Genomic DNA, 27,199 nt, shown 5'->3' with positions numbered 1-27,199 from the left:
AAGAGGGAGTAAATACAACAAAAACCATAATGGTCCCAAGACAGAGCCCTGAGGCACCCCATAGGCAAGAGAGCTGGCAGAGGATCTGAACTTAGAGGTAGCCACAGAGAAAGATTGATTTGACAAATAGAATTTAAACCATTCCAATGCGGTACCCGATACACCCACCCATCAAATCAAGAGTTCATGTTTTTTTTTTTGTTTGTTTGTTTTTTGGAAACGTGGGGTTTATTTGTTCATGATTTTTATGGGCAGCTGAGGGTTTGATCAGGATGCTGACTCAAAGTAGAGCTGGGACTAATCCATATCAAAAGAAGCAGCTAGAATGCCCCCTGCACTAGGTGAGGTGTTTTGGGCACACCACACCCTGCTGCAGACTCAGGACACAGGCTGAAGAGATTATGTAATAGTAAATGGACTTTTTCTGTGCTTTTTTGGGGGCGGTTAGGACACTTTGACCAGAGCAGCCAGAGTTTGAACCACCTACCTTCCAATTACACCTCCCTGCTCTACAGTCATGGATTAAAAGAAATGCCGGCTCATCAAAGTTCAAATTAACAGGTATTGTGCACATATGCAGGGAAACATAAAGGCTGGCAAGAACATCTGGACACTTAGCAGTTAAACCCATGCATCACCCAAAGCCACAGTATTGCTAGTAAGGGTTCATAAGATTATGATTATTCATAAAGTGGTTTCATTGTGAGCTTTGCAAACAAAACTGTGTGCAGAACCACAGAGCTCCCAGATTTCATTTTAAATATATTTGTCCAGATTTGTGTTTTAATCATGTATTTCTCTGTCTTTTTTAAGAACTCCCACAGCAACACGCCTGTAAGGAAGAGAAAGTTCCCACTTCTCACCTGTATGACCCGAAAGGAACTCCAGTCTGGAACAGGAGGTCCCAGAGAGTCCACACAAACAGGAAGCCATAGTTCTGCAATTTTTTGAGAAAGAAATTTGGTGAAAGCAATAAACTAACATGCTGCATGAAAATCCACAAAGATCTCATCAGATGTTCACGCAAAACATCAGAAAAGATTTTGCTGTAACTCTGAACTACAAGCCGAGATGAGAAGGCCACGTGACACGTGGGAAAAGATTTACCCTCAGTAGTAACTTGTCCTCATGATAACTCCCACATACCGAGTCATATTGCAGACACATATGTAAGAAAACATTATCTGAAGTTCATTTTAAAAAAGATGTATTAATACATTTTACAAGATCTGGGTCTCATCTGTGTCACACTACACATGTGTGTCACAAATGATCATTCTTAGGAATACCATGGTTTTTTATTTTAAAAGGTACCTATTGTAAATTAATGTATTTAAAATAGTGTAAAAACCCTCTAAAATTCACTAAAGCGATGAACAAATTTCAAACAAATAACTGTTTAAAAGTTTCATGTTCAAAACATGAAGTTGTGGGGCTGAAATGCGCTTTGTGTAATACCCGTTTAGACCACAAGGTGGTGCAGTGACTCAAAGTAACCTTGAACCAGGCAAGTCAACAACAACAAAAAAAACCCACTTAAATAAAAAGCACAGGCCGCTTAGGAAAACCATGTGCTAACATTTATGATTCAGTACCCACTGAGAGGTTTGTGCCATTTTTTCTTGTTTGAGTTATTAATATAATTAGATTTTTACTACAGTTATTCAGCAGCTGGAACCTGGCAGGGCCTGGTGACTGCAATAAAATAAAAACGTGCTGTTTCCTACAAACACCGGGGTGAATGGTCCAGTCAAGCTGTGGCCTAATAATGCAAATTTCGTGCTGTACGCGAGTTTTAATGCAAATTTCGTGCTGTACGCGAGTTTTAATGCAAATTTCGTGCTGTACGCGAGTTTTAATGCAAATTTGGTGGATCCTGTGAAGCCTGTTAGCGACATTATTTATTTATTTATTCATTCATTTATTAATTTAATAATTATTATTTATTTCCCGGTCTCGAGTACAGTTTTGGTATTTGGGACGTCACAGCACCACAGGCCACTGTACGGCACCCGCCATTTTCATTTCAGGCATGAAGTCGCTGAGAATTTCGAGCAGCAGTTTCCGATAGCAGTCACCTTCAGTGTGGTTCAGTTTGTTTGTATACGTGCATGGGTGTTTCTCTGGTGTTGTAACTACGATTTTAACGTCTAGTTTCAACCCGTTTCAAGCGGATCCCGCCAAGAGAGTCCTGGCCTGCCGTAAATCCCCAATGGACCAATCAGCATGCATTAGAAGACGATTAACGTTTTAATGGCCAAAATCTGCTTCCGTGTAGGAAAACTAAAAGATACGAGTCTTGTGTTATTTACCTTTTCGTCGACTACTGTTCTTGTATGTGTGTAAGGTGTCTTAAAGCAAAAAAAACAATTATAATTTTCGCTGTTTAGCGCCATTGAGTTTACCTCCCGAGCGCCCTCTGCTGTGCCACCGGCTGAACTGCCGTAAGTAACAGTGGGGCGGCTCTTGGTCCACCATTAAAAAAAACTAAAGCGATTTATAAACATTGACCAACAAATATAAAAATGACGTGTCGCTCAAAACTTCCTATTTGGGGAACTCGTGGTGACTTCAAAGAAACGACGCTGCTACGAAAGTTTTCGGAGACTTTTCCAAATGTCCCTAAATTATCTACATATGACTGAGCTGTCAGTGGAAACCAGGAAATTAAAGGTTTTCCTGAGTCCCTCCTCCTCTGTCTCATGTAGTAGCTTAGTTTAAAGATCAGCGCACAGGGGACTAAAAGCGCATCGATCACTCGGAACAGATCTATCGGATCAATAACTGAGTGACTGAGCGACATGGATGCGAACTGCCGGGACTGGATGTCAGCCTTACCTGAAGAGCTGTGGGACTTTCCTCTCACACACCTGGCCATCCCAGGTACATCCGCACATTTGACTCTTTTAGGATTCCTCGTGAATGTATAGACGCACAGCGCAGCCAACAGTCATGTAATTGTCGTATTTCTGTGTTTAAATATGTTGACAGTCACCTGAAATTTTAAAGCGCTTTAAACACAAAAATATCAAAAGCATCAGTGTTACAATTTAATACAATATCCATCTACCAATGGAAAATAACTAAATACGTTTACTGAAGTAATACCTGGTAATACTTTATGTTAGTACTATTTATTCTACTTTACATGTGTACTTCAATACTAGACTTTTCCTTCCACTAAACTTATTTCACAACTACTTTATATTTTTATTATTTATATGCAGTGTAAGAAATGTGTTGTCTTTGTGGTTTAAAACTCTGCATATTCACAGACATGCAAACCAGACCACATTTCCCCTGTTTTGGCTCCTTCACACTGGCTCCCAGCGCGTCATAGATTTCATTGTTGGTTTTTAAGTCACTGGATGGGTTAGCCCTGCCTCACCTTTCTGGTTTTTAAACTATGCACACTCCCAAAAGATCATTGTTGTCAGCTGGCTGGATGCTTCTGGCCTTTACTGAGAAACAGATTAAGGTATAGAGGACATCGGGCCTTTGTTGTAGCGACACTGAACTCTGGGACAGTTAAGCGCCTTGAGGCGACTTTTGTTGTGATTTGGCGCTATATAAATAAAATTGAATTGAATTGAATTGAATTGAATTGACCTCACCAACCACCACCTCACCATCGACATCTTCAAACCCTGTTTGAAAAATCATTTTCATGTGAAGCTGAGTCTTTACAAACTTATCGTGTTTTTGCTTGTGTTGTTTGTTATTCTTTCAGTTTTACAAAACATGACTCGATGTGTGAAGTTCGACCTGGTGACCCTGACCTTTGGGGCTCCCCTCACTGGGAACATTGTTTTTTGTTTTTTGTTTTAATTTAATTACATTTCTCTGATATTCTTTTTATATTTTCACTCACAAATACAATATTTACATACATATTTTACACTCTGGTATTGTTACTTTCACTGAAGTAAATGATCTTCTTTTACCACTGGACAACAATTCAGACTGGGATTGTTACAGTTACACAAAACAGTCACGATCACACACAGTAAACAACAAAGTCAACATTTATCAGATAAACAAGCAAGTAAGAATTTTTTTGAAGCAACTTGCAGCACAAACCAGTTTCTTTACTTTTAAAACTTGAATGTGTTCCTGTAGGAAGCCACGATGCCATGAGCTACTGCCTGGACATAAACTCCCCGTTGGTCAGGGCTGAGTCGGACTGTTTCCGGCTCCTGGATGGAGTTTTTAGCTGCTTCACAAGGCCGGCCATTTTTAGATGGGCCACCACACAGGTAGGCACTGAAAATACAACCACTGCGCTGTCACTATGTCGGCAAAGGTGTGAGGACAACTGAGAAGTCAGTGCCGTGGGTGCTGAGACGAGACGGTCCAAAGTTAAACAGGTTCTTTGGTTTTCTTAATATACATATTTTAAAAAGTTGTTGGCTGCAGACAGAAAGACTGTAAGTTGATGATAGAAAGCAAACATGAGAAGAAATACACTCCACCATTTAAACACTCCACAGATTTGAGCTTTCACATATGTCATGTGATCCAGTGTTGCTGTACAAATATTGATTGTAGTACAAAATGCTGTTTATATGCCAAAAAAGTTCTTAACTACTCAGTGTGCTTTGTAAATGTATTTACAGACCAGGATCAGCAGCCAAGGTCTAAAAAAATCAGCTGAACTAATCGAGAAAAAAGAAAAAGTGCAGCGATACACTTTCACAGTTACTGCTGCTGTAGGAAATAAAAGGCCTGGCAGGTGCGAGCTAATCAAATGAACTTTATTAACTGAGCATCAGCATGCGTGAGTGTCTCTGTAAAAGCAGAAGTTCTGACAGTTTCCTGGTCTGGAACATGCAGGTGTGTGTTGACAGATTATTCCCACATTAAAAACATGCAAAACAGCTGCCAACAGCTGGACATCCCTTCAAATTTCCGTCAGTGTCAAACTCTGCAACGTTCAGAGAAACTACAGAAAGCCCAAGAGCTGCATCTCACACTCAACAGGCCTCAGTTAGCATGTTAATCGTTGAAGTTCAGGATAACAAATGAGAAAAAGGCTGTTTGGGAGGAGAAACCTTCTCTCTTATAAGAATATGGCAAAGCTGCATCTGAACAAACCACAAGATTTCTGGATCAGCGTCATATTTGGTCATCGTGCCAACTGTCAGGCACGGTGCTGGACATCTAGATAAAAATATATCATTTGTATCTAAACGCAAATGATAAATAGTTTAAACTGGTTATGATGTAGAAAATGAGTGTTAGATAAAGTACAGAAACAGGTGAGCTGGATGGAAGCATGTGGAGTAAACCGAAATTAGTCGAAAACTTGTTTGAAATGAATGCAGCAAAAATGGGAGGTGGTGTTGATGACGAGGTCGTTGAATCCAGGACGTCTGATGTAAATGTTGAGATATCACTGAAACGCCTCCATCAGGAAATCATGTTGACCTCTTTCCTGTCAGGATAAAACCATCGAAGAGCAGCTTTCAATGGGGATTCGGTACTTTGACCTTCGTGTTGCACACAAACCAAACGACCCGTCCAGCGACTTGTACTTCACACACGTCATATACACTCATGTGACCGTACTGGTGAGTTTAGCACCTGACAGTTAGTGTTATTATCAAAAACAAATCACTACTGCACTTTTTTATTTCTGCTGCACCTAAATAGATCTCATTTCTGTTGGATTATATTATTTTGAGATGCAATAGAAAGTCTTTTACACAATATCAGTATTTACCAGCTGGTACAGATTTTATCAGGCAAAAATTCAAATCTCCGTTTCTGCTGGAGTTCTTTGAACGTCAGTTTATTTTGAGGTGGAGATTTCTACAAAGAGCTTAAAGGGTTCGGTTTACTTTTAAAAGCGTAAGTCCGGCTCTTCTGGTAGTTACAGTGAGTATCCTATTTAACAGGAAACACTCGAGTCTGTTGCTGCTTGGCTCGAGGCTCACCCGAAGGAGATCGTTATCCTCGCTTGCAGCCATTTTGAAGGAATGGATGACAAATGCCACGAATCATTCATTTGGTCCCTGAAGAGACTGTTTGGCTCTAAGCTGTGTCCCCAGAAGGTGAGCTCGTCTCTCTGCAGGTGATTTATGGTACAAAAATGTCTGGTGCAGTAAGAGTGGCCCGCTGGTCCTCCACAGGAATCGGCGCTGACCTTGCGGAGTCTGTGGGCGTCGGGTTACCAGGTCATCCTCTCCTATGAATGCCAGCTCGCAGTGAGACATCAGGAGCTGTGGCCGCCCGTCCCTTACTGGTGGGCCAACCAGCGCAGAGCACATGGAGTCATGACTTACTTGGACTGGCACAAAGACCTGGGACGTCCAGGTGAGTTTGGACTGTAGAGATTAGATATGGATGCGCTTCATCGGCTAAAAGCTCAGTTTTCTCTCCTCAGAGGGCTTCTTTGTGTCCGGCCTGAACCTGACAGCTGACAGATGTTACATCACCAAGAACCAGAAGGAATCCCTGCGGACGCTCACCCACAGCAACTGGGAGCATTTGAGGACATGGCTTGAGGAGCAGAGTCCCGGATCAGACGCCAGGAGCCTCAACATCATCGCGGGAGACTTCGTGGGTTCGCTGCCGCTCTGCTCTGCCGTGATTGCACTGAACCAGAAACTTTGCCGGAAGAACTCCAGACGGATGAAAAAGCATTATTAGCCACAACAAACCTCATTTCCTGTGTTCCTCGCTGTCTCGCAGTTTACGTGATTTTTTGTCTCCACTAAGACTTGAAAGAACTGTTACTTCTGTCTGCCTCAACATCAACTCATGAACTCATGCTTATTACTTATTATTATTATGGGGCGATTGTGGTTCAAGAGTTGGGAGTTCATCTTGTAATCGGAAGGTTGCCGGTTCGAGCCCCGGCTTGGACAATCTCGGTCGTTGTGTCCTTGGGCAAGACACTTCACCCGTTGCCTACCGGTGGTGGTCAGAGGGCCCGGTGGCGCCAGTGTCCGGCAGCCTCACCTCTGTCAGTGCGCCCCAGGGTGGCTGTGGCTACAATGTAGCTGCCATCACCAGTGTGTGAATGTGTGGATGACTGGATGTGTAAAGTGCTTTGGGGTCCTTAGGAACTAGTAAAGCGCTTTACAAATACAAGCCATTTACCATTTTATTACAACCTTTTTATTCCTATACTCGACTAGAGTGGTTTCGTGAAACCCTCAGTTTACCATAAAAACAAGCTGTTTTAGCCCCTCCCCCTTTAGCCAACTTTCTTCGGACTGGCTGCCGGTCGCAAACAGAAGGTTTTCACAGCAGGTGTGTAGAAAGAGAAGAAACTCTGAAACTGAGCCATCTGAAGTTTGTCTTTTATCTCTCGCGGTTTATTCGTGCATCTGAATCTTTGTGCAATCTGAGTTTTTACAAGAAAACATTGTAACACATTTGTATCATTATATATTTTAACTGTACAGTAAAAACAGTCTTTTCTTTAACTGAGGTACAGTCCATCTTTACTTCCTCCCCTCTCATCTGCTTCCAAACAGCTTCTTGTAGCGCCCGTGAGCAGCGGTGCTGATGATGACCTTGACAACGGCTGAACCTTCGTCTGCATCCACCTGCACGTCCTGGACGATGGCCTCTTTGTACAGCCAGCTGTGGAAAAGTATACACATGTTACCACACGTGCTCCATTGATCCAAACGACACGCTGACACAGACAATCCCACCTTAACTGAGGAGAGTTCAGGTTAACTTTGAGATCTAAAATTTGTTTCCCCGTAGCCTTTAAGATCTCCTCCTCCACTGCTTCCTTCAGCTGCTCCAAGCCCCTCCCCTCCAGGGCTGATATCGGCAGAGCAGAGGGCTCTGCAGACTCGTAACTGAGAGACAACCATAACAAAACAGGTCAGAAATATGATGTCAGCCATAATACCAATAATAATGTAGTACATTATAAGCAGGTCCTGATGGAAGTTACTGTATATATCTGCTGATGATGACAGTGGTATGTGAGCTGGTTTTTGCCCTCACTTGGTGATGAGATCAGTTTTATTGTGGACCTCTATCATGGAGTTCATCAGCCTGTCGGGCATCTGCAGGTTCTTCAGGACATTCAGCACGTTCACCTTCTGATTCGCCGTCTCTGGATGGCTGATGTCTCTAACATGAATCAGAAGATCCTGAAATGATGAGAAACAACCACAGTCTCCCGTTTTAAAATGTGCAACTTTACAGCAGTTAGAAGACGTTAAAAGTCGGCTTGGCCCCTACAGTTTTTATTCAGGGGTGAATTTAAATTTAATTAAAGCTTACGATGGTGTGGCTGCTTCGACTGACACGAACAGTTAACAAAGTCACACAAGCGCACCGAAACTGGACAACAGACAAGTGGAAACACATGGCTTGATGTCGGCTGCGACATTCAGAGGTTAGAGACAGAATGAATGCATCATCCTTTCCTGTATCAACAGCCTGAACTGTTTTATTTTTTATTGTTTACGCCCAGTGTTGGGAAGGTTACTTTTAAAATGTATTCCATTACAGATTACAGATTACATGCCCCAAAATGTATTCTGTAACGTATTCTGTTACGTTACTCAATGAGAGTAACGTATTCTGAATACTTTGGATTACTTAATATATTATCATGCTGTTTACAACTACATGAATGTACTATTGCTGTGATTTATTACTGTTACTGAAGGTCCGTGGCTCCGAACCGTAGTAAAGGGACCTCTGGCTAATACGGTGGGTTCGTGTCGGGCTCGTAGCTGAAAACTAGCTTTACTTTGTTGTCTGGGTCAACTTTGCTAGCAGAGACAGAGAGAGGCGTTGAAAGGCTGCTCCAACAGAACTTATTGTTTCAGAGGAAAACACGAACACGGTGTACAGTCGAGTCTTAATAGCTTACTTTCAGCTGGGCTCGTCAGGCTCTCTTCTTGGCTGCAGTGGTTATTATTATATTTACATGCTTCCAGCTCCCGTTTCTGCTCGATGACAGCTCGTACTTTTCCTTTTTCTCCCTCCCTCGCTCACAGACACATAACGTGTATGGCAGTCCATTCTCCCTGCAGCACGGACTACACTGCCCATGATGCTACATTCTTTAGAGCTATACCTGTAGCATTCTGCCTGTTAGCTTAGCACAACAACAACAAAAAGGCCTCTCTCACCCAGGAAACACGCAGAGAGAGAGCGTCACCCTGTAACCATGGCAACCGTAACGCTGCCGCCTGGAACAACAGAACGTAGCTGTCAAACAAAACCCAAACAGTCCTGACCCGCCACAATATGAAACAGGGAAGTACCGCTGTGTAATCCATTTATTTCAACAAAGTAACTGTATTCTAAATACCACCTTTTTAAACGGTAACTGTAACGGAATACAGTTACTCATATTTTGTATTTTAAATACGTAACGGCGGTACATGTATTCTGTTACTCCCCAACACTGTTTACGCCAAGTTTAGATTTTTATGTTGGATCGCTAAAATGTTTTCCACACCTCGTTTTAGTTCTCAGTTTTACTCCTGCAGTGAGTATGTGATAAACCTCGGTTTGCTACGTACCGAGTGCTTAATATCTTCCAGGGTGGCAGAGAATGAATCGATGAGCTGGTGGGGCAGCTGGGACAGGAAGCCAATGGTGTCCACGTACAGAACGGTCATGTGACTCGGCAGCTGGCCGGCATGGACGGTAACGTCCAGTGTTGCAAAAAGCTGGTTCCTGGGCTGGAGGCCGGCGTCCCCCGTCAGAGCTTTGATCAAAGTCGTTTTTCCTGGACAGATGAAATCAGGAGAAATGTGTCGCTGTTGTGGATGCTTTAACATTTAACACTTTATATGAAAACAATCTGCTTTTTTACTGGTCGTCTCACCACAGTTGGTGTATCCCAACACTGAGACGACGGGGAACTCCCTGTGTTTACGCTGAGATCGCAGGAGGTGCCTCTTTTTCCGAAGTTTTTCCAGCGCCGAGCGGATCTTTATCTCCCGCTCTTTCAACAGCCTCTGCTGGATCTCGTACAGCGTCTCTCCTGAAAGGACCAGAGACTTTATATCATCATTTTCCAGCATTTTCCAGATACAAATATCACAGCCACTGCAGGAGCGCCTAATGCTCACTTCCTATTTCGCAAATAGACTGTATATAAAAGATGGACTTAGCCGCCATGATGTTACAAAGTGGTCGATAAGATTGATCGTAAAGCCAATTGTGTTTGAAGCTGAAGCTCAAACCAGACCTGATGCCCCCTGCTGGCCGTTAGAAAGATTGCAAACTATGGGAATAAGACGCATGCCTCAATAATGGCACGAACATAAAACTGTATCAGATCCAAATTGAAGAAAACTGATCATATATTATTAAAATTGTCCTGGCATGGTTTGTGAAGCAGAAGGTAGCTCCATGGTGTAGTGGTTACCACCTTACATGTGATGTACATGTTTTGAAACGGTGCCGGTGCTTAAACGGTGCTCAAACTGGTGCTTAAAGAATGGAGAACACAAAATTGGTCCAAAAACCTCTCATGTTCAGCTGGTTTTTTGTAAAAAGATAACAATGTTAGCCTTTTCTGCAGCTATGGGGCATATATGGTATCACTCTTGGCTGGAAGCAGCTTAAACAATGGAAAAAACACAAACTTTGTCCAAAAACCTCTCATGTTTAACTGTTTTCCACTTTTTCTTTGGTCATTTTAGCCTTTTTGTCCAGGGTGAAGGGAGTATCTGCCATCAAACAAGAAGACAGCCGCATGTAGCTATGATGGTGTTTGCTAGTTCACCTTACATGCATTAATGTAATAACGTGGTTAGCCTACTCAACGTAAATTACACACGAACAACATGAAGCTACTCACGCAGAGAAGAACGGCTGCTGCTGCATCATCATCCTCATCATTTCTGCTACACTGGCAGGGCTAGGGGCCAGGACTCTCCTCTTCGGGTTTTTGGGGGATGTTGCTAACTCCGGGTCGATAACAGGCACCACACCCGCAGTAGATGTGCTCGGTGTGAGGTCTCGCAGCAAGCTATCAAATACGGCGCATTTCTCTGCTTTTAAAAAAACGCTATGCGTCGCCAGGTGTTTCATCAGATTTGAGGTGTTACCTCCTTTGACAGTATCACAGTATCAGCTTAAAGCACTTGTTGCAGCTGCTGAGTTTGCATCTTTTGCTGTGAAGTACAGCCAGACTTTGACCGCTTCGCCTTGGGCATTTTTAATCTGTAGCTCTGCTCTAAAAGAACGTACGTACCTGGACCCGCCTACTATCCTCGGAAACGTAAAATGATTGGCTAGAATCTAAAGTGTGTGACAGCTCAGGAAAATAAAGCACCGAAATGTGCGCTGCTTTTCGGTCTGGTTACTATCGTTTATGTCAGAACCAGATACCAGTACCCATCCCTACTTAAATCTGATATCAAACCTTGTCTGAAAACTTTTATACTAGGTGTAAAAATGTCTATGCTGCATATGATTAAAAAGTTGTTAGAGTTTATTATACTATTAGAGATTAGAGTTATTTTAATTAACTGGAAACAATATAAAATAAGTTATTTCAATGTGAGTAATCGGTGTAAGGGCTTTATGGACTCAGAACCAGATATTATGTCCATGATTTATATACAGTATTGGTAACAACCAATCAAAAAGAGACTTCCATACACACAGGTAGACTCGTTTCCACTGTGGATGCTGCATCACCTGATCCGCCAATGTATCTCGATCCTCCGCCCTGTTGATCCAAGTTTGCCATTTCATTTCTCAGCCGTGATCTGCCATTAAAGTACCAAATGTGACTTAACACTGATAGGAAGGCATCATCATATCAGACTGAAACATTTTACAACCCACCCACAGGTAGCAGTGTAAGGTACCTTAACAGAGGGATCTCTGCCAGTGAGATCTGAAGCTTGGCTTCTTTGGTTCTGGCGTTGCAGCGGAAAATGTGGAGGACTACTGAGTATCTGTCAAACACTTTGACCCCCCAGACTTCCTCAAAGTCCCTCTAAACAGAAACGAGTAAGAAAAAGAAAGAAAGAATCAACAAAAGAAAGCTTTCATCCAACACAGCCAGAGTTTTCAGACATGCTCACCTCAGACAAAGGAGTCAGACGCTCAACATTGACAAACACAGCAGTGATTCCTGCTGTTTGCCTGATTCTCTCTGCAGGGAAACATCAGGTAATTCACATGTAAGCAGCACTTGGTCTAGACCTTCTGATTCACCGGAGTGGATCATACCTGTGAGAGTCTGGAAGTTCCCTTTCCCAAATATCCTCTTCTTCTCTGGAGTCTTGGTGGAGAGGATCATCTTGTCCACCACAGTCCAGTTCTCCAAGGTGTTCACAAGCCCCTCAGCCTCGGCCATCATCAGCTCAGCTGCAAATGTAACGGTGCAAACTTGTGATAATCTCTACTGGTGTATCTTTGTTCTTGGAGAGCAATCGTAGCTCAGGATAATTGCCTTAAAAATGCTCTCACTGCAGCCTGCCAGACTTTCTTCTTCTTGCCTCTCACAAACAGAAGCTTTAAACAGCACATGGGCGGAGCTCTAGCAGTGTTTAATATGACACCTGCATTAGTCGGAAAATAAGGAAAAACATACATTTAAATCTACTTTTTCCATCTGGCTCATCTGAGCATGTGTGTGCTGTTACCTGTAGTCAGATGCTGTTTCCTGCTTCCCCACTTCACATCTGGGTGGACGATGAACACCCTGTGCTGTCCCTCTCCGATGCCTGCAGGAATCTGCTGCTGGAACAGCTCCTCCACCTCGCTGTCCTCCAAGAAATCTTCATCCTCGCCCTCCTCGTGAAACCCGTTGCTGCTGCTGAGGTCATCTGTGCTCTTCAGCCTGAACGCGGAGAGCCCAAATGCCCTGGTCTGCAGGCTTGTTGGCCCTCTCTGGCGCGGACAGGTGTTGACTGCATGTGCGTGATGAGGTGTATGCAGCAGTCTGCAGGTGGCTCGTGCCCCTATCTGACAGCTCCTCGTGCAGGATCGCTGCAGGACGGGCATCCACGAGCTAATCCTCCTCAGGGCTGTCAGGAAGCTCATCAAACCCTGAAGTTCACACAACGTGGATCACTGCAGTTCACACACGCGCGCTGCTGACGTTGTTCCTCTACAGGCTCACCTGTAGAGATCACACTTCCTGTTTGGTTTAGAAAACATAATTTATCTTAGTAAATATACAAAAAGTTGGACTATGACTGTTTATGACCGAAAGGACACCAGGATCAGCCGCTGAGTTGCTGTGTTTTGAGTTTCGTGGGGCTTTTGGGTTTTTTGGTCCCCGCGTTTTGCCTTCCAGGTAGCATTTCCTCCATGAGTTCGCACTAAACGACAAATTTGCCGTCAATAAAGGATTTTAAGCTAAACAGAGTCACCTGAACGGGATGAAACTTCATTTACATTTAAGATTATTCGCTTGAAAAATAGCGCAATAAGATTTTTTTTGATCCAGTCTGGATGAAAATGTTTCCTGGAAGACTAAACCCGGGGATGTGAGTATGACTACCAGTAGTTCCTGTTTGCGTCATTTCCTCTGTAATTATGTTTCCACAATTTTCTAAAACACAATTAGAAATTCATACAGCTGATTGTCAAAATAAGAGTTTAAGGTTATTTAAAAACAGTTTTAATATTTATATTCACAGTGTCTTTAGGTATGCTGATTTTACTCACAATATTGTGATTTATTCCACCCCTAAAACGTTACTGCACATCGATTTAATTTTCACTTAGTTTGAGTTCATATATATATATATATATATATATATATATATATATATATATATATATATATATATATATATATATATATATATATATATAATAAAATCACAAAGCTTCTAAAAACACAGCAACAGTTATAGACTGTCGTTTACAGATTAAAGTGACAGACAGCATGTTAGAACAAACAGCATGCATTCACACTTTCATTTAGGCAAAATGGTGTTACCAGGATTTTTTGTCTTGCAATGGAGTTGAAGTGAAGTGTAAAAATAAATAAAGAGTAGAAAATTGGTTCAGAAAAATTGCCGGGCTCATTTAAAACCATTTGCCTTAATTATGGATATTTTACATGAAAAATTATGTTGCACAAATATTTTTATACTGATTATCTGTTTAAGTGATAAAACAAGTATTTAGACTCTTTACTGAAGTAAAAGTCGTAAATAATGGCACAAGTAAAGTAAAAGTCATTATGTAAACTCATAAAAATGACATTACTAGATAATTACTGACTAATTTTTGTGTTTATCACGTTAAGGTTTTTGGGTTATTTTAACTGCTTGGATACTGCTGATACTTTCTTTGATAATTAAACAAAAAAAAAAAAACTTTTATTTTGAAATTTCCAAAACAATAAACAAAGATTTTAAATAAAAGGTACGGAGCACAAAGTGCAATATTTCCATCCAAAGTAAAGCGCAGTAGAAGTACAGAGGAGAATAGAAATAAAACAAAGATAGATCTGTTTAAATAAATTAAAAGTAAATTAAAACTTCATAAGTAAAGTTAGTATATTAAGTAAGTACTTTCATCCAGTGCGGTTGAATAACACTCAAAGTAATCTACTGGCACAAGTATTAAAATGAGTTTCAGAATAATGTTTTTGATTATAATAACTGTGTGTAGATTAACGTGTCCATCACGTTAAATTAGCAGAAAATGAAAGCAAACTACAAGTACCTTAGAACCGAGTACAGTACTTAAGTAATGACTACTTTTACTTTTACGATACTCTCCGTTTCACGATCAGGTGAAAGAATGAAACACAAACTCGTTTTGTTTCCTCTGGATGAAACAAGCGTAACCGCAATAACAGGAAGTTTGATTGTAGCTTCTTCTCCAGATGCTGTCGAGTCACAGAGTCAGATGTCATCACGTTTCGTGTCGTGTGTTTGGGTGTGTGTTACCTGACATGAAGTGAACTGGTCGCACTAATTTCCGCTCAATGAAGAAACTGCTGACAGAAACTAACCGTCCTCGAGTTTTATGCTTGATTTTTTATTTTTCTACTTTATGTTTTATTTTTTAAATCCTTCAGCGGTATTTTTGCACGTTTTTAACTCAGAAAAGACGCAAGAAAGAGAGAGAGACAGAGAGGGAGCGAGAGCAGGTATGGCACTACAGGCCGCCGCATGACTGACAATAATGAGGCTGGAGGTGTACGCGGGGTTGGAACGAGCAGAGGACGAGGAAGTGAAGTTTGACATTTGAATTACGCAGAAATGAGCGAGTTTTGCTTTTTCAAGCTGAAGAGAAAAACGTCTGTTGATCGATTTTCTAGTTTTTGTGCGCAAATGCGCCCAAATCCGGAGACGCCGGTGGCACTTTTACGCGCAGGACTTCTGTTGAGTTTATTTAGTTCGTGCGCCTGTTTGGGTAAGATGCCTGACTGTCTGCAGATCGCACGGTGACACAATGACAGTAAATAGCGTGTCTCCTCTTTGTGCGCAGATGACAGTTGTTTTCTGGGGATCGTGGGACGGCCAGTGTCTCTGCCTTGCGCTCTCCCTGAGTTAGTCAACTCCGAGAATGTCACCATTGAGTGGATGAGAGACAGTGAGTTGGTACTCAGGTCGGTATGGAAGCCCGATGGAAGTGTGGAGACATGGAGCAACAACAGAGTCGCAGTCCCAGCTGACGCTCCTCTGACTGGAAACGTGTCTTTAAACCTGCCAGCGGTTCGTCCCGTTGAAGACCAAACATCTTACAGCCTTTTCATGGTGTTAGGGAAGAATCAGAGCGCCAGGCTGTGCACCGCATGCCTCAGGACAGCAGGTAAGTCCCGCGGGATTCAGGGGGAAGCAGAAGAAGGATATTTAGAAGTCCAGTCTCTGGTGGTTGGTGGCAGCCACGGCTGTAAAATTTGTCGGAGTATCGAATGAGGACATGTTAAAAGCAGGAAATTTTAAGCACGAGACACTTAATTTTTTTGTATTTTAAGGATTTTTTAATTAACAAAATTGAACGTTTTCTAGATGTGTTTGTGACCAAAGTCTCTGTATTCATGTACAGACACAACATTCAGGTTCCAGTTCAATATACGTTATGGTGCAGTGAGTGCATGTTTTCTTTTAACTTTGCACCAACACAGTTACAGACATTATTGATTCTTCTTCCCTCTTTGCCTGAGTCCAGATGGGAGTCAGAGTTTCTGAATTACGTCGGATATAAGGTCACGTTTGTCTCTTGTTCACATCAGTGGTAGATGATCTTATCATATAAACACCTGAATTGTAACAGTTCAGATGTGTTTCAGCAAAACTGCTGCACATTTATAACACGCCACACGTGTCTGTAATGATTTGTAGGTACCATATGTAGTTAGATGACTAGAAAAAAACAATAAACTGCTGCATGAAAACATTCACAATCATATTGTGGGAGTGTTGGAGGCATTGTTTCCATGATGAGTAATGTCTTAATGCTTTCTCTAATTCCTCAGCTTCTTTCATGTAATTACTGGAGGAAAAGAGATTCTAAATATTACTAAATATAGAATCAACACATATGTTTGCAGCCAGTTTCAGCACCCCAAAGTTGGAGAAGGAAGAGGCAGTGCAGGGCGATGAGAAGGTCTTCCTGTGTCACTCCACTGGAGGTTATCCCACACCTGCAGTGTACTGGCTCATCAACGACAGCGAGGAGCCCCCCGCAGGGTCGGTGAGGACTCAGATGACATCACTCCCAGACAATCTCTACAACATCACCAGCCACTTGACCCTCAACATGTCCGACGACTCCATTGTGTCGTGCATCATTGATAACCAATCTATGAACCAAACCGTGATGTCAACCTGTAAGTGCAGTCATTAGTGTTCAGACACAGCAGATTCTCCGTATCTGTGAAACTCATAGTTAAGCAAATTCTGCTATCAGCTGGTTCCCTATACTGGGTAATGTCACGCGTCTGACTGGTTTGATATTAGTTAACATTAGCAAACCAGTCCAGTTTTTATCATCTTTGAATGTTTGAAAGCTTTAGTTTGACATGTAAAGACAGACAGTTTGTTTTGTTTTTTAAATCTTATCACTTTTGGATCAATCAGTTAATCAATCAGTCAAAAATTTTAAAAGTCACCTTGGTGATGTACATCTTTTAAATACAGTCTATGGATTTGGACTCTGGATTTTAAATCTTCTTCTTTAGTGTTTTTTTATTGCAGGTTTTTTTTTAGTCAGATGTTATTTATTTATTGACACTTTATTTATTGGCCTTGGCTCTATGGCACACTGAAAACATGTTTACTATTGTTTTTTCCTGATGATTGCTCAGATGGAGTGGAGGTCAGGCCTGTGACGACTCGAGCGTCGTCAGCCTTGTGGATGTACAGCACAGGTCTGTGTGTGGTAGTTGGGATCATGGTGATAGCTGCAGTGGCGTATCAGATCCACCTGGACAAAATAAGCAAGAGGAAGAAGGAAGAGCACAAACAACAACAGAGAGGTAAGCAGATCAATGTGTGTGTTTATCAGTGAATTTAATAGACAATAGTGCAAATAGTTAAATCAAATATTTGCAGCCTTTGCCTTCAGACTGGAACCTGTGGAGCTTTTTTATTGGTGGACTTTATGGAGAAATTATGGAAATTCTGTTTTAGCTTCTGGGAAAAATGCCCTGATAAGAGGCTCTTAGTTTCTATTTTTATATGAGTCTGGATGAACGTTCGAGCATGCTGTCATGCTGCAAAGCAAATCTGTGCCTCCTTTAATAAAGCTGTGAGACGTGTGCCTGAGATCACAACATTAGGAACGTCTTCTGTGAGACGTCACACAGAGCTGGATGTAGAAAATCACATCCAGTTTATTTAATTATACATAAACTCAATGTGCTTAATGATAAACACATAAAAACCTGTGAAGGTTTAAAATACCTTAAGGCAGTGAAAACTTCACAATAAAGCTTTACAGAAAAACTACAGTGTTGAGGGCGGCACAGTGATGCAGTGATTAACACGGTCACCACATAGCAAGAAGGTCGTAGGTTAAAATCCCACCTGGGGCCTTCGTTTGTGGAGTTCATGTGTGGGTTCTCTCAGAGTACTCTGGCTTCCAGTCCAAAGACATAATGGGATCAGGTTAACTGGTGATTCTAAACTGGCCGTCTGTGTGTTCCCTGCCTTTCACCCTGTCAGCTGGGATTGGCTCCAGCCCTCCGTGACCCTGATTGGATAACAGAAAGAAAACGGATAATTGAGTGATGAGCTGCTGAATGTCAGCCTGTGTGAACACAAAAGGTTTTGAGTGTTGATCTGAGGGCATCTTGCTGTACTGGGGCCAAACCATTGAGAGTTTTATGAACTATTAAAAGGATTTTTAAAGGGAAGTTTATACTGTACTGGAGTAAAATACAATTTGAAAGAGCTCATTAAGCTGATGATTTGGAGACCCTGGAACAGTCTGAGCTTTTCCCTCAGCAATCACTTGTACTGACCTCACTGTATAAAACCTGTTTAATATGAGCATCCACCATTTTTAAAAGTATTTATATGACACAAAACAAGAGAAACTACAACAGAGCTGTCAGGTTGTTTATTTGTCACCATCAGGACGGCATCAAGTCAGGTTGGAAGACGAGCTGATGAACCAGGAACAACGGGAGACGGATGTTTGAGTCCTGACGGTCACTTAAAAACAGAAGCAACAGAGCAGTGACGTGTAAATATGTTTGTTGTAATTACCATTTAAATATAGTTTTTAAAATACTGTACAAGAACAATTCTTGGAGGTTGTTTTATGTGTAGTTTTTGTTTTTTGCGAGAACCTATTTGAAGATTTAATAAAGACTTCCAAAATGACACCAAGCCCTCTTTTACTTCATAGATCTATAAAAGTGTACGAGAGGTGAATTCATGTTTCTTTTACAGTAAAACAAAGCTGCTTGGATTTCAGGTTTGTTTGTTTTTTATTCTTGAGCACTGATTCAGAAACAAAGAAAACTCTGAAAACAAACAAGCGTAACCAGAAATGATAAATGAGTCACTGCTCATCAAAAAGATTTTAACTATCTGGATACAAGAGTCACAGCTTTTAATGCAACGTTTCTTCATTCAAGTAATCTTAAAACAGCCAATCAGCGACTGTCCAGCTGATTCTCATGTCTTCCTCCTCTGTGGACCGTGAGACAGCGAGCTGCTGCTTCCTGCTTCTCTCTTCAATCTACTTTAACAAGAATCACGTGGATGAGAATTACAGGATCCTTTTTGCTCGATTTGAAGAGCTGGACCCGAGTTCAGAGTTCAGCTCGAGCCTTCCTGCACTGACGTCACCGCGTAGAGGTCGTCCCGACGCTGAGATGTGATCGGGATCTGCTGCCGGATGTCGGCCAAATACTGCAGGTCTGAAAACACGCGACACGTTTAGAGAGAAGACACAATAACAGCAACGCCAGAGTAATACGAGCACTCTGCAGTAACTGCTGCTGAAACGTTTTCTGTTTTACATGGTCAGGTCTTCATTTTTATTATTATTCTGTAGAGAAATCATTAAAGCAGGAAACTAAAACTTCTCAGAGCAGAAATTCATTTTCCCACTTTCCTCACCAGCTGATCAAAGATTACATAACTGTAAATGACTTTCACAGAGACGAGCAGACTCTGCTTTTCCTCACCGATGTCGGCATAAATAACGGCTTCCTCTGGTCCAGCCTTGGACACGACTTCCCCCCTGTAACAACAGAATTATTCACAAGGCTGAAACGCTCCTTTAAACTTCCTCAGTTGATATTTTCTTATTTCATTTTTACAAAAAAGTATTGAATAATTTATTCTACGTGATAACAGCAAGTTGTTGTTTTTTATTTTGCATTCATATAGAATCCCTGGAGGAAACACTTTAAAACTTTAAATGCTGATGCACAGTTAAGCTTTAAGTTTCATCTGTTTTGTACGGTCATGGCGTGAGCAGGCAGGCAGGGACGTGTCGCTGGACACTTTTCAACTGACGACATTTTCAGAGTTGATGAGCAACTCTTCAGACCTCTCGGTGACACTCACGCGACGTCAGCAGCTGATGCCTGTAGAACAGGTTAAGATAACAAACTGCTCCCAGCACACAGCCTCCGCTTAAAGAAACACGTCTGTTCCTCAGACAAACAAAACCCACACATGACAGCAGAGGAGCTGCAGGAAGGTTCAGGTAACACGACGGGGTGGAGTCGTCAGAAAGAAACTACACCTGGAAAAGCCGAAATCCCCAGATGAACTTTAAACCTTTTAAGCTTGGATTCAATATTTAAATTGCAAAAAAAGAGCTATTAGAATAATAAATAAAGTTGGATATAGGGAGTCCAACAACCAGTTTTTTGTAGGATCATCTATGTTAAAATTCATGGACATTATATATTCTAAAACTTTAGAAATGATCGAGTGATGACAAAGAATGCTCCAATTTGTATTTTAAGTATGTTTAAACTAAGAGATGGAAAATATGATTTGAGGGGGTCTTATAAGTTTGAAATGCCTAAAGTAGAATGTTAAGTATAGATGTGTCAGTTTTGGGAGTGAAATTATGGGATGGACTTAATGATGAACTGAAGATGTGTTTTTCTTTGTCATTCTTCAGGAAGATTTTAAAAATTAGTTTTATACAAGGTTATAGAAATTTGGTTTGTTAATTTTTTTTTGTGTTGATTTAATTTCTTGATTTATCATTGATTTCTTTTCAAACTGTTATACAACTTATTTATCAATGTATTTATTTTCTTGGTTAAGGATTTGATTATTTCTATGGGGGTAAGGGAGAGGATAAGTATAAGCCATAAGGCTTCAGCCTCTTCCTTTTTCGGTTACTGTTTGAGTACTTTTATGTAAAATTATAATCTGTTGTTGTTGACTGAAATAAAAATTTCAACTCAATTCATTCAAAGCTCTTTGGTCGCACCTGCCAACGTGAAATATTCCCTCAGGCCGTTTGTGTGGCAGATCCAAACCAAAAAACCACCGTGGGCTATTTAACCTGCCTCCTGTTACCTGAGTCACACTTTACATGGCGTGCACGGCATCCGAACAATAAACGGCTCAGAACGTGGAGAATTGCAGGAGGAGTGGAAACGCAGCGTAGGAAGGCTTCACTGGATTTAAACCTTGTGACAAAGTTTTTAAAGCTCATGAGATACAAAGTTACAATAAATTTGCGTCTGAAAAAAGCTGCTTTTCAAGTTTGTCTACTGGTCCTACTGGAGCTCCTCAGCTCAACCAGAGACGGCGTGAGATAAACTCTGATAACAGCTCGCTGATGCTACATCTGTACTCCACCCTAACTGCTCCACATGGTTAAAACCCTGAATTCTTCTACTTTTACTGCCTCAAGTTGTCCCTCTGAGAACTTAAACCGCCTTATCACGCCCTTATTTTCTTACCACGGGTTCACGACGGTGCTGTGACCCCAGGCCACGTAGGAGGCAGCTTCATCTCTGGCAGGTGATGCTGTGGCCACATACACCTGATTATCAAGCGCCCTGCATAAAGACACATTAAAATGATTCGTGCAGCTTATTCAGGCGTTCTTTTTCCTTATAAGTAACATGTCTGGTTAACGAAAGCTCAACCCTCAGATCAGACATGGCTGAAAGATGACTCTAACATGTCTGCAGCAATTTATTCTTTTGGGAGTGACTGACTATGACCCTCAGTCTGACCTCCCCCTCTGCAGGAGCTCCCAGTGGGCGGGGCCTGTGGTCATGTTGAAGGCTCCAGGGTAAACCAGCAGCTGACAGCCTGAGGACAAAAGCGCAAATCAGCTGTGGTACATCACAGGAAAACAAAATCAAAACACTCCTTTCAGACGCTTACCCTTCCTGCTGTAGAGCTGGGCGAGCTCCGCAAACCTGATGTCATAGCAGATCCCAACGCCCACTTTGCAGAACGCTGCAGGAGGAACACATCAGATCAACGTATGCTCATCCAGACTGCGAGGCAGAAAGTCTGCGACTGTCGCTCACGTGTGTCAAACAGCGATAAACTGTTCCCCGGGCTCAGCGTCTCAGATTCCTGGAAGCGGATTTTTCCGGGAACGTCGATGTCAAACAAGTGAATCTTAGAGGAGGAAAGAAAAAAGATGAAGAGGATTCATCTCTGCAACTGACCACACGCTGTATACGACCCACACGTACCTTCCTGTGTTTAAGAATCATCTCTCCATCAGGGCCAAACACTGTACAGGTGTTGTACAACTTCCCACCATCCTCCTCGGGAATGGATCCTGTGGATGATGACGAGTCTTAAGAGCTTAAAAACTCAAGAGGTCTCAATGAAAAGGCTCTTGGATGAGAGACGGATGTCATCACAAACATAAAGAAGTTAAGAGCACAATGACCTGGACAACTGGAAACCTACATCAACATAACGAAAAGTAGTTTGAACTGAACTTGGATTTAAAGTTATCCCAATCTTCTTAAACGACGACCACGCTTGGGTGGCAAGTGGTCCTATTACAATCATCACTGTCTCCATGTGTTTATCCTTGGACTCTGACTGAGACACATGAAAGAGACACGACAACCAAAGACTCCTTAAAATAAATCTTTGGGAGAATTCTGTAAAACCTCGTCACTTCCTGTACTTTGCACCCAACATGACGATGGAGAAAACTTTACACTCAATGCTTAAAAAAACAGGACTTCAACAGGTCAGATCGCCATGTCTGTTTTTATACTGTCTGTGGTGAAGCCCATCAGTCCAGCCTCTGCCTGAGACCAGCGCCTCTCCTCTCCTTTCTTCTGATTGGCCACCTCTTGGAAACAGAAGGTTTGAACAGCAGATATCCCTCTTTGTGACATCGTACTCATCCAAGAGTTTAAAAAAGTCTTAAACCTGAGATTTTATCTCATAGAGATTACTTGCACATACACCGACCTCGTGAAACGAAACCTTGAGCTTGTTTAGTGTGATGATCTGTTAAAAAGGTTTCTGAGGGAACACTTAGAGGATAAAACACGGTAAAGTGCAAGCAGCAGAGCAGCTGTTTCTCAGGAGTTAAACATTCAAAGTTCTCACTATTTTCCCAACAGTTTACCCAGAAACAGATTACATTTTCCACGTCGTCTTGACAACCCACAGCAGGAAACACAGTGGAGTTATATATTAACTCTACTATGGTGAGCTTTTAACTCTGAGGATCTCACACCACAGCGTGATACACATACTGTAGCTGAACTACATGAAGCCTCATCAGCTCCTTTACAGTAACATCATTAGAAGTGAACTTTAATGTACTCTATGTAATAGATTTAAATGCTTTCACACCTCCCACCAGATACACCTCGTTCTCCTTTGCTGCCTCCGACAGCACCTGGGTGGATTCTCCTGGGATGTTCTCGGCATATCTGGAGAAGAAGCTGGTCCCATATGGAGAATTGAAGCATTCCTGTGTTAACGACAAGGAGATCATAAGCTCAGAGGGTAAATCTGAGCAGTCCAAAAAGGCAGGTCATCTGACGGTCCTGTCCTGGGAACTTCTTAGAAATATTTCATTCCTGCACTAACGGACGTCCAGAAAAGGGAACAAACAGTTCATAAACACACAAAGACGACACCGCGTTAATGTTAAAGCGCTGTCCTCTCAGAGGACTTTTAAATAAAATCTACAGCTCAGTGACCTCTCCGGTCACTGGCTTGTTTAGTTGGTTGTATTTTGAAATAAGCACTTCAGACTGCTGACAAGCAGCCGTGAGGACCCCCTTCCTCCTCCTCCTCCTCCTCCTCCTGCTCACCGGTAGCAGCACCACTTTGCTGCCCTGTCCTGCAGCCTCCCTCACCAGCCTCCGGGCTCTGCTCAGGTTGTCTGCTTTGACGCTGCTCACCTGCAGCTGGACCACCGCCAGACGGAACTCTGAGGAAACAAACACGGAGCTTCAGCGAGTGACGGAGAGCCGCAGGCTTCAAAACCGCGCCCAGAGATTTAACATTAAACTGCGAAACACGGAGAACTCTGTACTTACTGGACATGACTTTGGCTAAAGTAGACATGTACACACAGGACTATCTGCTCACTTCACCGCTCCAAAGTCCGGGTCATGTGATTCCGGGTGGCGGATTGGTTTTCAAAATAAGAGACCTTGTTGATTTAACAAAAAAATAAAAAAAAATAAAGAGTACTAAAAAAATATTATTGACTGTTTTGAAATTGAAAGTGTTATTTTTAGGTGACTTGACGATATAAATTTAAGCTTATGAAAAACTGAGGTCGTTAAATTTAAAGATTTAAGGCGGTGTGACGTCACAGGGGGTGGGTCGATTATCAATGTTATGAACTTTTCTGGTTAATAAACAATAAAAATGAAGTAAGGATCTCAGTGGCTCTGCTCAGTAATAACGTTCCTAAATATAACTAAATATAACATGTATTTCCAGGTAAAAAAAATAATAATAATAAGATGAACTAGCATTAATGAACTTCAGCGATTAAAAAATAGGGGGATTACTCGTGGTACACAAATAGTGTCAAACCTCCCACTGCAGAGAGAATAGCTAAGCTATATATATGAAAGGGAAAACAAAAATATTCAAAAGGAGGACTGTGACCCTGTTTGAAGTATATAAAGGATTAAGATTTTTAAATGTTTTTTCCCTGGACATAAAACAAACAAGTTGTTTTTTGCTTATTTGACTAATATGACAAATTAAGAAAAATATATTTTAAAGAATAATACTAAAGTAAATGAAGAAAAAAATTAGTGTGGGCCATGATTAAAACCACAATTAATTTTGTTCAGGTTTTGAATAATTTTTAGTCAAAGCAAAAAAAAAATTAGAATGACAAATTTTCCTCCAGGTTGTTAGAACAGGGGCGTTTCCAGAGGGGTGGCCGGGGTCATACCACCCACCCCTGCTGTCTTACCAATGTCAGCACAGGCATGACTCATGGAGAAAGGTAACTTAGTATATATGCTTACAAACCTTTAATTTTTCCTTGTACTTGCACTTTAAGTCATTTCACATTACATTGCCTTCTACTTCTATTGGACAATATTTTCAATGCAAATAACTTTCTACTTGATACTGTTCATCTTAAGGCTGTAGTTTAATATTTTATTTTGCAATACTTTTGTTAAAGCCTTGAATTAAGGCTGAGAGTTTCACTTCAATCACATCTTGTTTAAAATCAACTTTGCTGTACAGAAAAAATTAAAATTAAAGTTAATGTCCAAAAACCTTTGGTCATAACTGCATGTCCAATGCTGTTTCACAATGAGTGTGTCCAAACGTGCAGTCAAATAATCTCCATTTATTAAAAACAGAAATGCTTAGAAAATAACAGCAGTACAGTAAGGTGCAAATTACATTTGAGACATGTTGCATTCTGGACGAGTGGTTGACAGCCTGATCCAGTGATGTTACGGAGATGTAAAGACTCCCAGTCGAGGATGTTTCAGTCAATGGGAAAACATCAGAAAAGTACAACAACGCATGGATTACACAGGAATGCTTCAGACTGGAGTGAGGGTCGGGAACAGATTTTGTCTTGAATTCTACTTTTGTTTTTTGCTTTGCTCATAATTTAAATGTGCTTTTCAGTCTGAGAAAGAGGCCAACGCCCTCTGGGCTGAAGTTTAAACTGCAACGGTCACACTGGAGGTCTCTCTGGGAGGCTGAACACACAACTAGACTTCAAAACAAATAAATAAGCAGGAAGAAAGCAAGAAAGAGTCCAAGCAGATTTCATGACTAAAGAATAAGATACGGAGATCGAGGGGGGCGTGGCAATTCTGAAACAGACCAATCGCGCATTAGTGTGACCCCCATGTGGAGCTGTTAAAGCATGCGAAATAAAACCGTTCAGCCGAACCTTAAACGCCACCGCGCTACGAACAGAACCGCGATTTTAGAGGATCTTCACACCACTGCTGGTGCCCGTATCGCACGTCACAGGCATGAGGCCGAAGGCAACAGTGGCAAGCAAACTGAAACTGCTCAGTATGGACTGCAGACTGCTTAACACAGTATATGGTTTTAGCTAATACATGAGACAGACTGAGTTGCAGACAGAGATATATATTTATATATAAATATGGATGCACCGATTATGAAATTTGATACTGATGTTACAAAAAAATTGGGCTGATAGATGACGTTTTTCTTTTTCCTCTTATGTTGCCTTTTTCCAGGGAAACAAATCTTCTCCCTGTAAAAATAATTTATATTTTTTAAAGCCTTTCATCACTTTGGAAATTAAGTCAGCACGAAAAATCCTGTGACAGCACAGATGAACACTGGGGGCTGTAAGTGGGAAACATCCATCAGAAGTCAACAGCGGCCCATTTATCAATGTAGTCGTGATAACTTCTCTTCACATCAGCGGCTCTCAAACCTTTTGTAGCACGCCTGCCACTCAAAAACATGAAACGATCAATAGCAATTAAAAAAAATCTAATCTGAATTTTAGTGAAATAAACGTCACCACAACCACACCAAACTCTTGACTACTTTTGTACTTTGTAAAAAATCATACTCATCCACGGTGGATTAACCCCATGTTTCCCCCTGGTCATGATCACCTGTGGATCTGTGCACCACAGTCTGAGAACCACCTGTGCTGCTCTTCTATTCTGTGTGGACAGAAAAGTTGTTTTTGTGGGTCAGAAATGAGATGCACCGTGAAAACCCCGTCTTTAAAGTGGACTTCATATGCTTTTACTTATTTCCTGTCACACACTAATACTAAACATATGAAACATGGCCACACTTTCAAATAATCACATCAGCTATGTCCACGTAATCCCCATAAGCCCAAGCTCAGACCTCCGACTGCTCTCAGGGCTCGGGGTTACACAGTTTGACTTGCATGATGTCAAAGAGATCACATCAGTGCTGTTCAGGGGCCAATCAGAATACAAGTTGCCTTAAAAGAGGAGGAACCTTAGACAACAGATGAACTGAAGCTGGAGGACAACATAAATAATGATTATTCTGCACTGCCAGTCATGCAAAGCTACTCTAGATGAATCCAAAAATAAAAAGAGCTGCAAATGAGCATATCAGGTCCATTCCTTTCAAACCTCTGCAGCTCGTTAGCGTGATCTTCTCCCTAATGTTTCAGCCTTCTGGAAATAATTTACTCATCGAGGAGTGGGGGATGTCATTCACATGGTGAATCTGACTGGGACGAGAAAATACTGAGGTGCTCATAATGTAGTCCAGAGAGGCTTTCTGGGAGCTACATCAGACTGCTATGAGATGAGGTTAATCAATTTTCATAAAACCAGAAAATCAGAAAGAAGGGGAACTTCAAACCTGGCAAAGTT

The 27,199-nt window shown here is 41.6% G+C and overlaps 4 protein-coding genes across 6 annotated transcripts; 2 read left to right on the top strand and 2 right to left on the bottom strand.

Annotated features, from left to right (window-relative positions):
• Positions 1–1,551: 1,551 nt before the first annotated feature.
• Positions 1,552–7,554, top strand: plcxd1.2 (phospholipase C, X domain containing 1, tandem duplicate 2). 3 transcript variants are annotated; one of them, XM_087852850.1, is made up of 7 exons: positions 2,767–2,883; positions 4,120–4,256; positions 5,442–5,570; positions 5,898–6,053; positions 6,132–6,315; positions 6,386–6,565; positions 7,485–7,554. In XM_087852850.1, the coding sequence occupies exons 1-7, from the start codon at positions 2,802–2,804 to the stop codon at positions 7,514–7,516; spliced, it is 900 nt and encodes a 299-aa protein (XP_087708976.1). In that variant the 5' UTR covers positions 2,767–2,801; the 3' UTR covers positions 7,517–7,554. The 3 variants fall into 3 exon arrangements, with proteins under 3 accessions (XP_087708977.1, XP_087708976.1, XP_087708975.1); XM_087852851.1 differs by lacking the exons at positions 2,767–2,883; positions 7,485–7,554 and adding an exon at positions 1,552–1,605 and having other exon boundaries at positions 6,386–7,433; XM_087852849.1 differs by lacking the exon at positions 7,485–7,554 and having other exon boundaries at positions 6,386–7,433.
• gtpbp6 (GTP binding protein 6) lies at positions 7,301–13,302 on the bottom strand. Its single transcript, XM_006791928.3, has 10 exons — positions 12,600–13,302; positions 12,184–12,321; positions 12,036–12,106; positions 11,817–11,947; positions 11,644–11,714; positions 9,818–9,976; positions 9,510–9,718; positions 7,972–8,120; positions 7,668–7,820; positions 7,301–7,593 (listed from the first exon to the last, which is right to left on the bottom strand). The coding sequence occupies exons 1-10, from the start codon at positions 12,997–12,999 to the stop codon at positions 7,467–7,469; spliced, it is 1,608 nt and encodes a 535-aa protein (XP_006791991.2). The 5' UTR covers positions 13,000–13,302; the 3' UTR covers positions 7,301–7,466.
• Positions 13,303–14,873: 1,571 nt separating this feature from the next.
• On the top strand, positions 14,874–18,742 carry LOC102777835 (T-lymphocyte activation antigen CD80-like). Its single transcript, XM_006791930.3, has 5 exons — positions 14,874–15,336; positions 15,412–15,735; positions 16,478–16,756; positions 17,234–17,404; positions 18,507–18,742. Exons 1-5 carry the CDS (start codon positions 15,183–15,185, stop codon positions 18,569–18,571), a joined length of 993 nt encoding a protein of 330 aa, XP_006791993.3. The 5' UTR covers positions 14,874–15,182; the 3' UTR covers positions 18,572–18,742.
• An 85-nt stretch (positions 18,743–18,827) lies between these two features.
• On the bottom strand, positions 18,828–23,984 carry nit2 (nitrilase family, member 2). Its single transcript, XM_087852852.1, has 10 exons — positions 23,897–23,984; positions 23,669–23,787; positions 23,202–23,322; positions 22,070–22,158; positions 21,899–21,992; positions 21,750–21,824; positions 21,596–21,674; positions 21,317–21,415; positions 19,568–19,623; positions 18,828–19,297 (listed from the first exon to the last, which is right to left on the bottom strand). Exons 1-10 carry the CDS (start codon positions 23,922–23,924, stop codon positions 19,197–19,199), a joined length of 861 nt encoding a protein of 286 aa, XP_087708978.1. The 5' UTR covers positions 23,925–23,984; the 3' UTR covers positions 18,828–19,196.
• Between the last annotated feature and the right edge of the window lie 3,215 nt (positions 23,985–27,199).

This window comes from Neolamprologus brichardi, chromosome 15 (genome assembly GCF_056152115.1).
Source record: "Neolamprologus brichardi isolate AB-2024 chromosome 15, ASM5615211v1, whole genome shotgun sequence".
In the NCBI taxonomy this organism is placed as follows: Eukaryota; Metazoa; Chordata; class Actinopteri; order Cichliformes; family Cichlidae; genus Neolamprologus; species Neolamprologus brichardi.
Note: the sequence above shows the minus strand (reverse complement) of the source record. Positions and strands in the feature narration are given on the sequence as shown.

Excerpts from the sequence above, each read along its gene's own strand:
- gtpbp6 (XM_006791928.3), bottom strand. The coding sequence starts at position 12,999 with ATGAGCTTCCTGACAGCCCTGAGGAGGATTAGCTCGTGGATGCCCGTC. Across the intron at positions 11,948-12,035 it reads GTCTGACTCCTTTGTCTGAG|AGGGACTTTGAGGAAGTCTG; the intron begins GTGAGCATGTCT and ends GTTTCTGTTTAG. Across the intron at positions 8,121-9,509 it reads TGGAAGATATTAAGCACTCG|GATCTTCTGATTCATGTTAG; the intron begins GTACGTAGCAAA and ends TCATCATTTCAG.
- plcxd1.2 (XM_087852849.1), top strand. The coding sequence starts at position 2,802 with ATGGATGCGAACTGCCGGGACTGGATGTCAGCCTTACCTGAAGAGCTG. Across the intron at positions 2,884-4,119 it reads CACACACCTGGCCATCCCAG|GAAGCCACGATGCCATGAGC; the intron begins GTACATCCGCAC and ends GTGTTCCTGTAG. Across the intron at positions 6,054-6,131 it reads CTAAGCTGTGTCCCCAGAAG|GAATCGGCGCTGACCTTGCG; the intron begins GTGAGCTCGTCT and ends GGTCCTCCACAG.
- LOC102777835 (XM_006791930.3), top strand. The coding sequence starts at position 15,183 with ATGAGCGAGTTTTGCTTTTTCAAGCTGAAGAGAAAAACGTCTGTTGAT. Across the intron at positions 15,337-15,411 it reads TAGTTCGTGCGCCTGTTTGG|ATGACAGTTGTTTTCTGGGG; the intron begins GTAAGATGCCTG and ends CTTTGTGCGCAG. Across the intron at positions 15,736-16,477 it reads CGCATGCCTCAGGACAGCAG|CCAGTTTCAGCACCCCAAAG; the intron begins GTAAGTCCCGCG and ends ATATGTTTGCAG.
- nit2 (XM_087852852.1), bottom strand. The coding sequence starts at position 23,924 with ATGTCTACTTTAGCCAAAGTCATGTCCA. Across the intron at positions 21,993-22,069 it reads TGATTCTTAAACACAGGAAG|ATTCACTTGTTTGACATCGA; the intron begins GTACGTGTGGGT and ends TCCTCCTCTAAG. Across the intron at positions 21,825-21,898 it reads TTTATCGCTGTTTGACACAC|CGTTCTGCAAAGTGGGCGTT; the intron begins GTGAGCGACAGT and ends TTCCTCCTGCAG.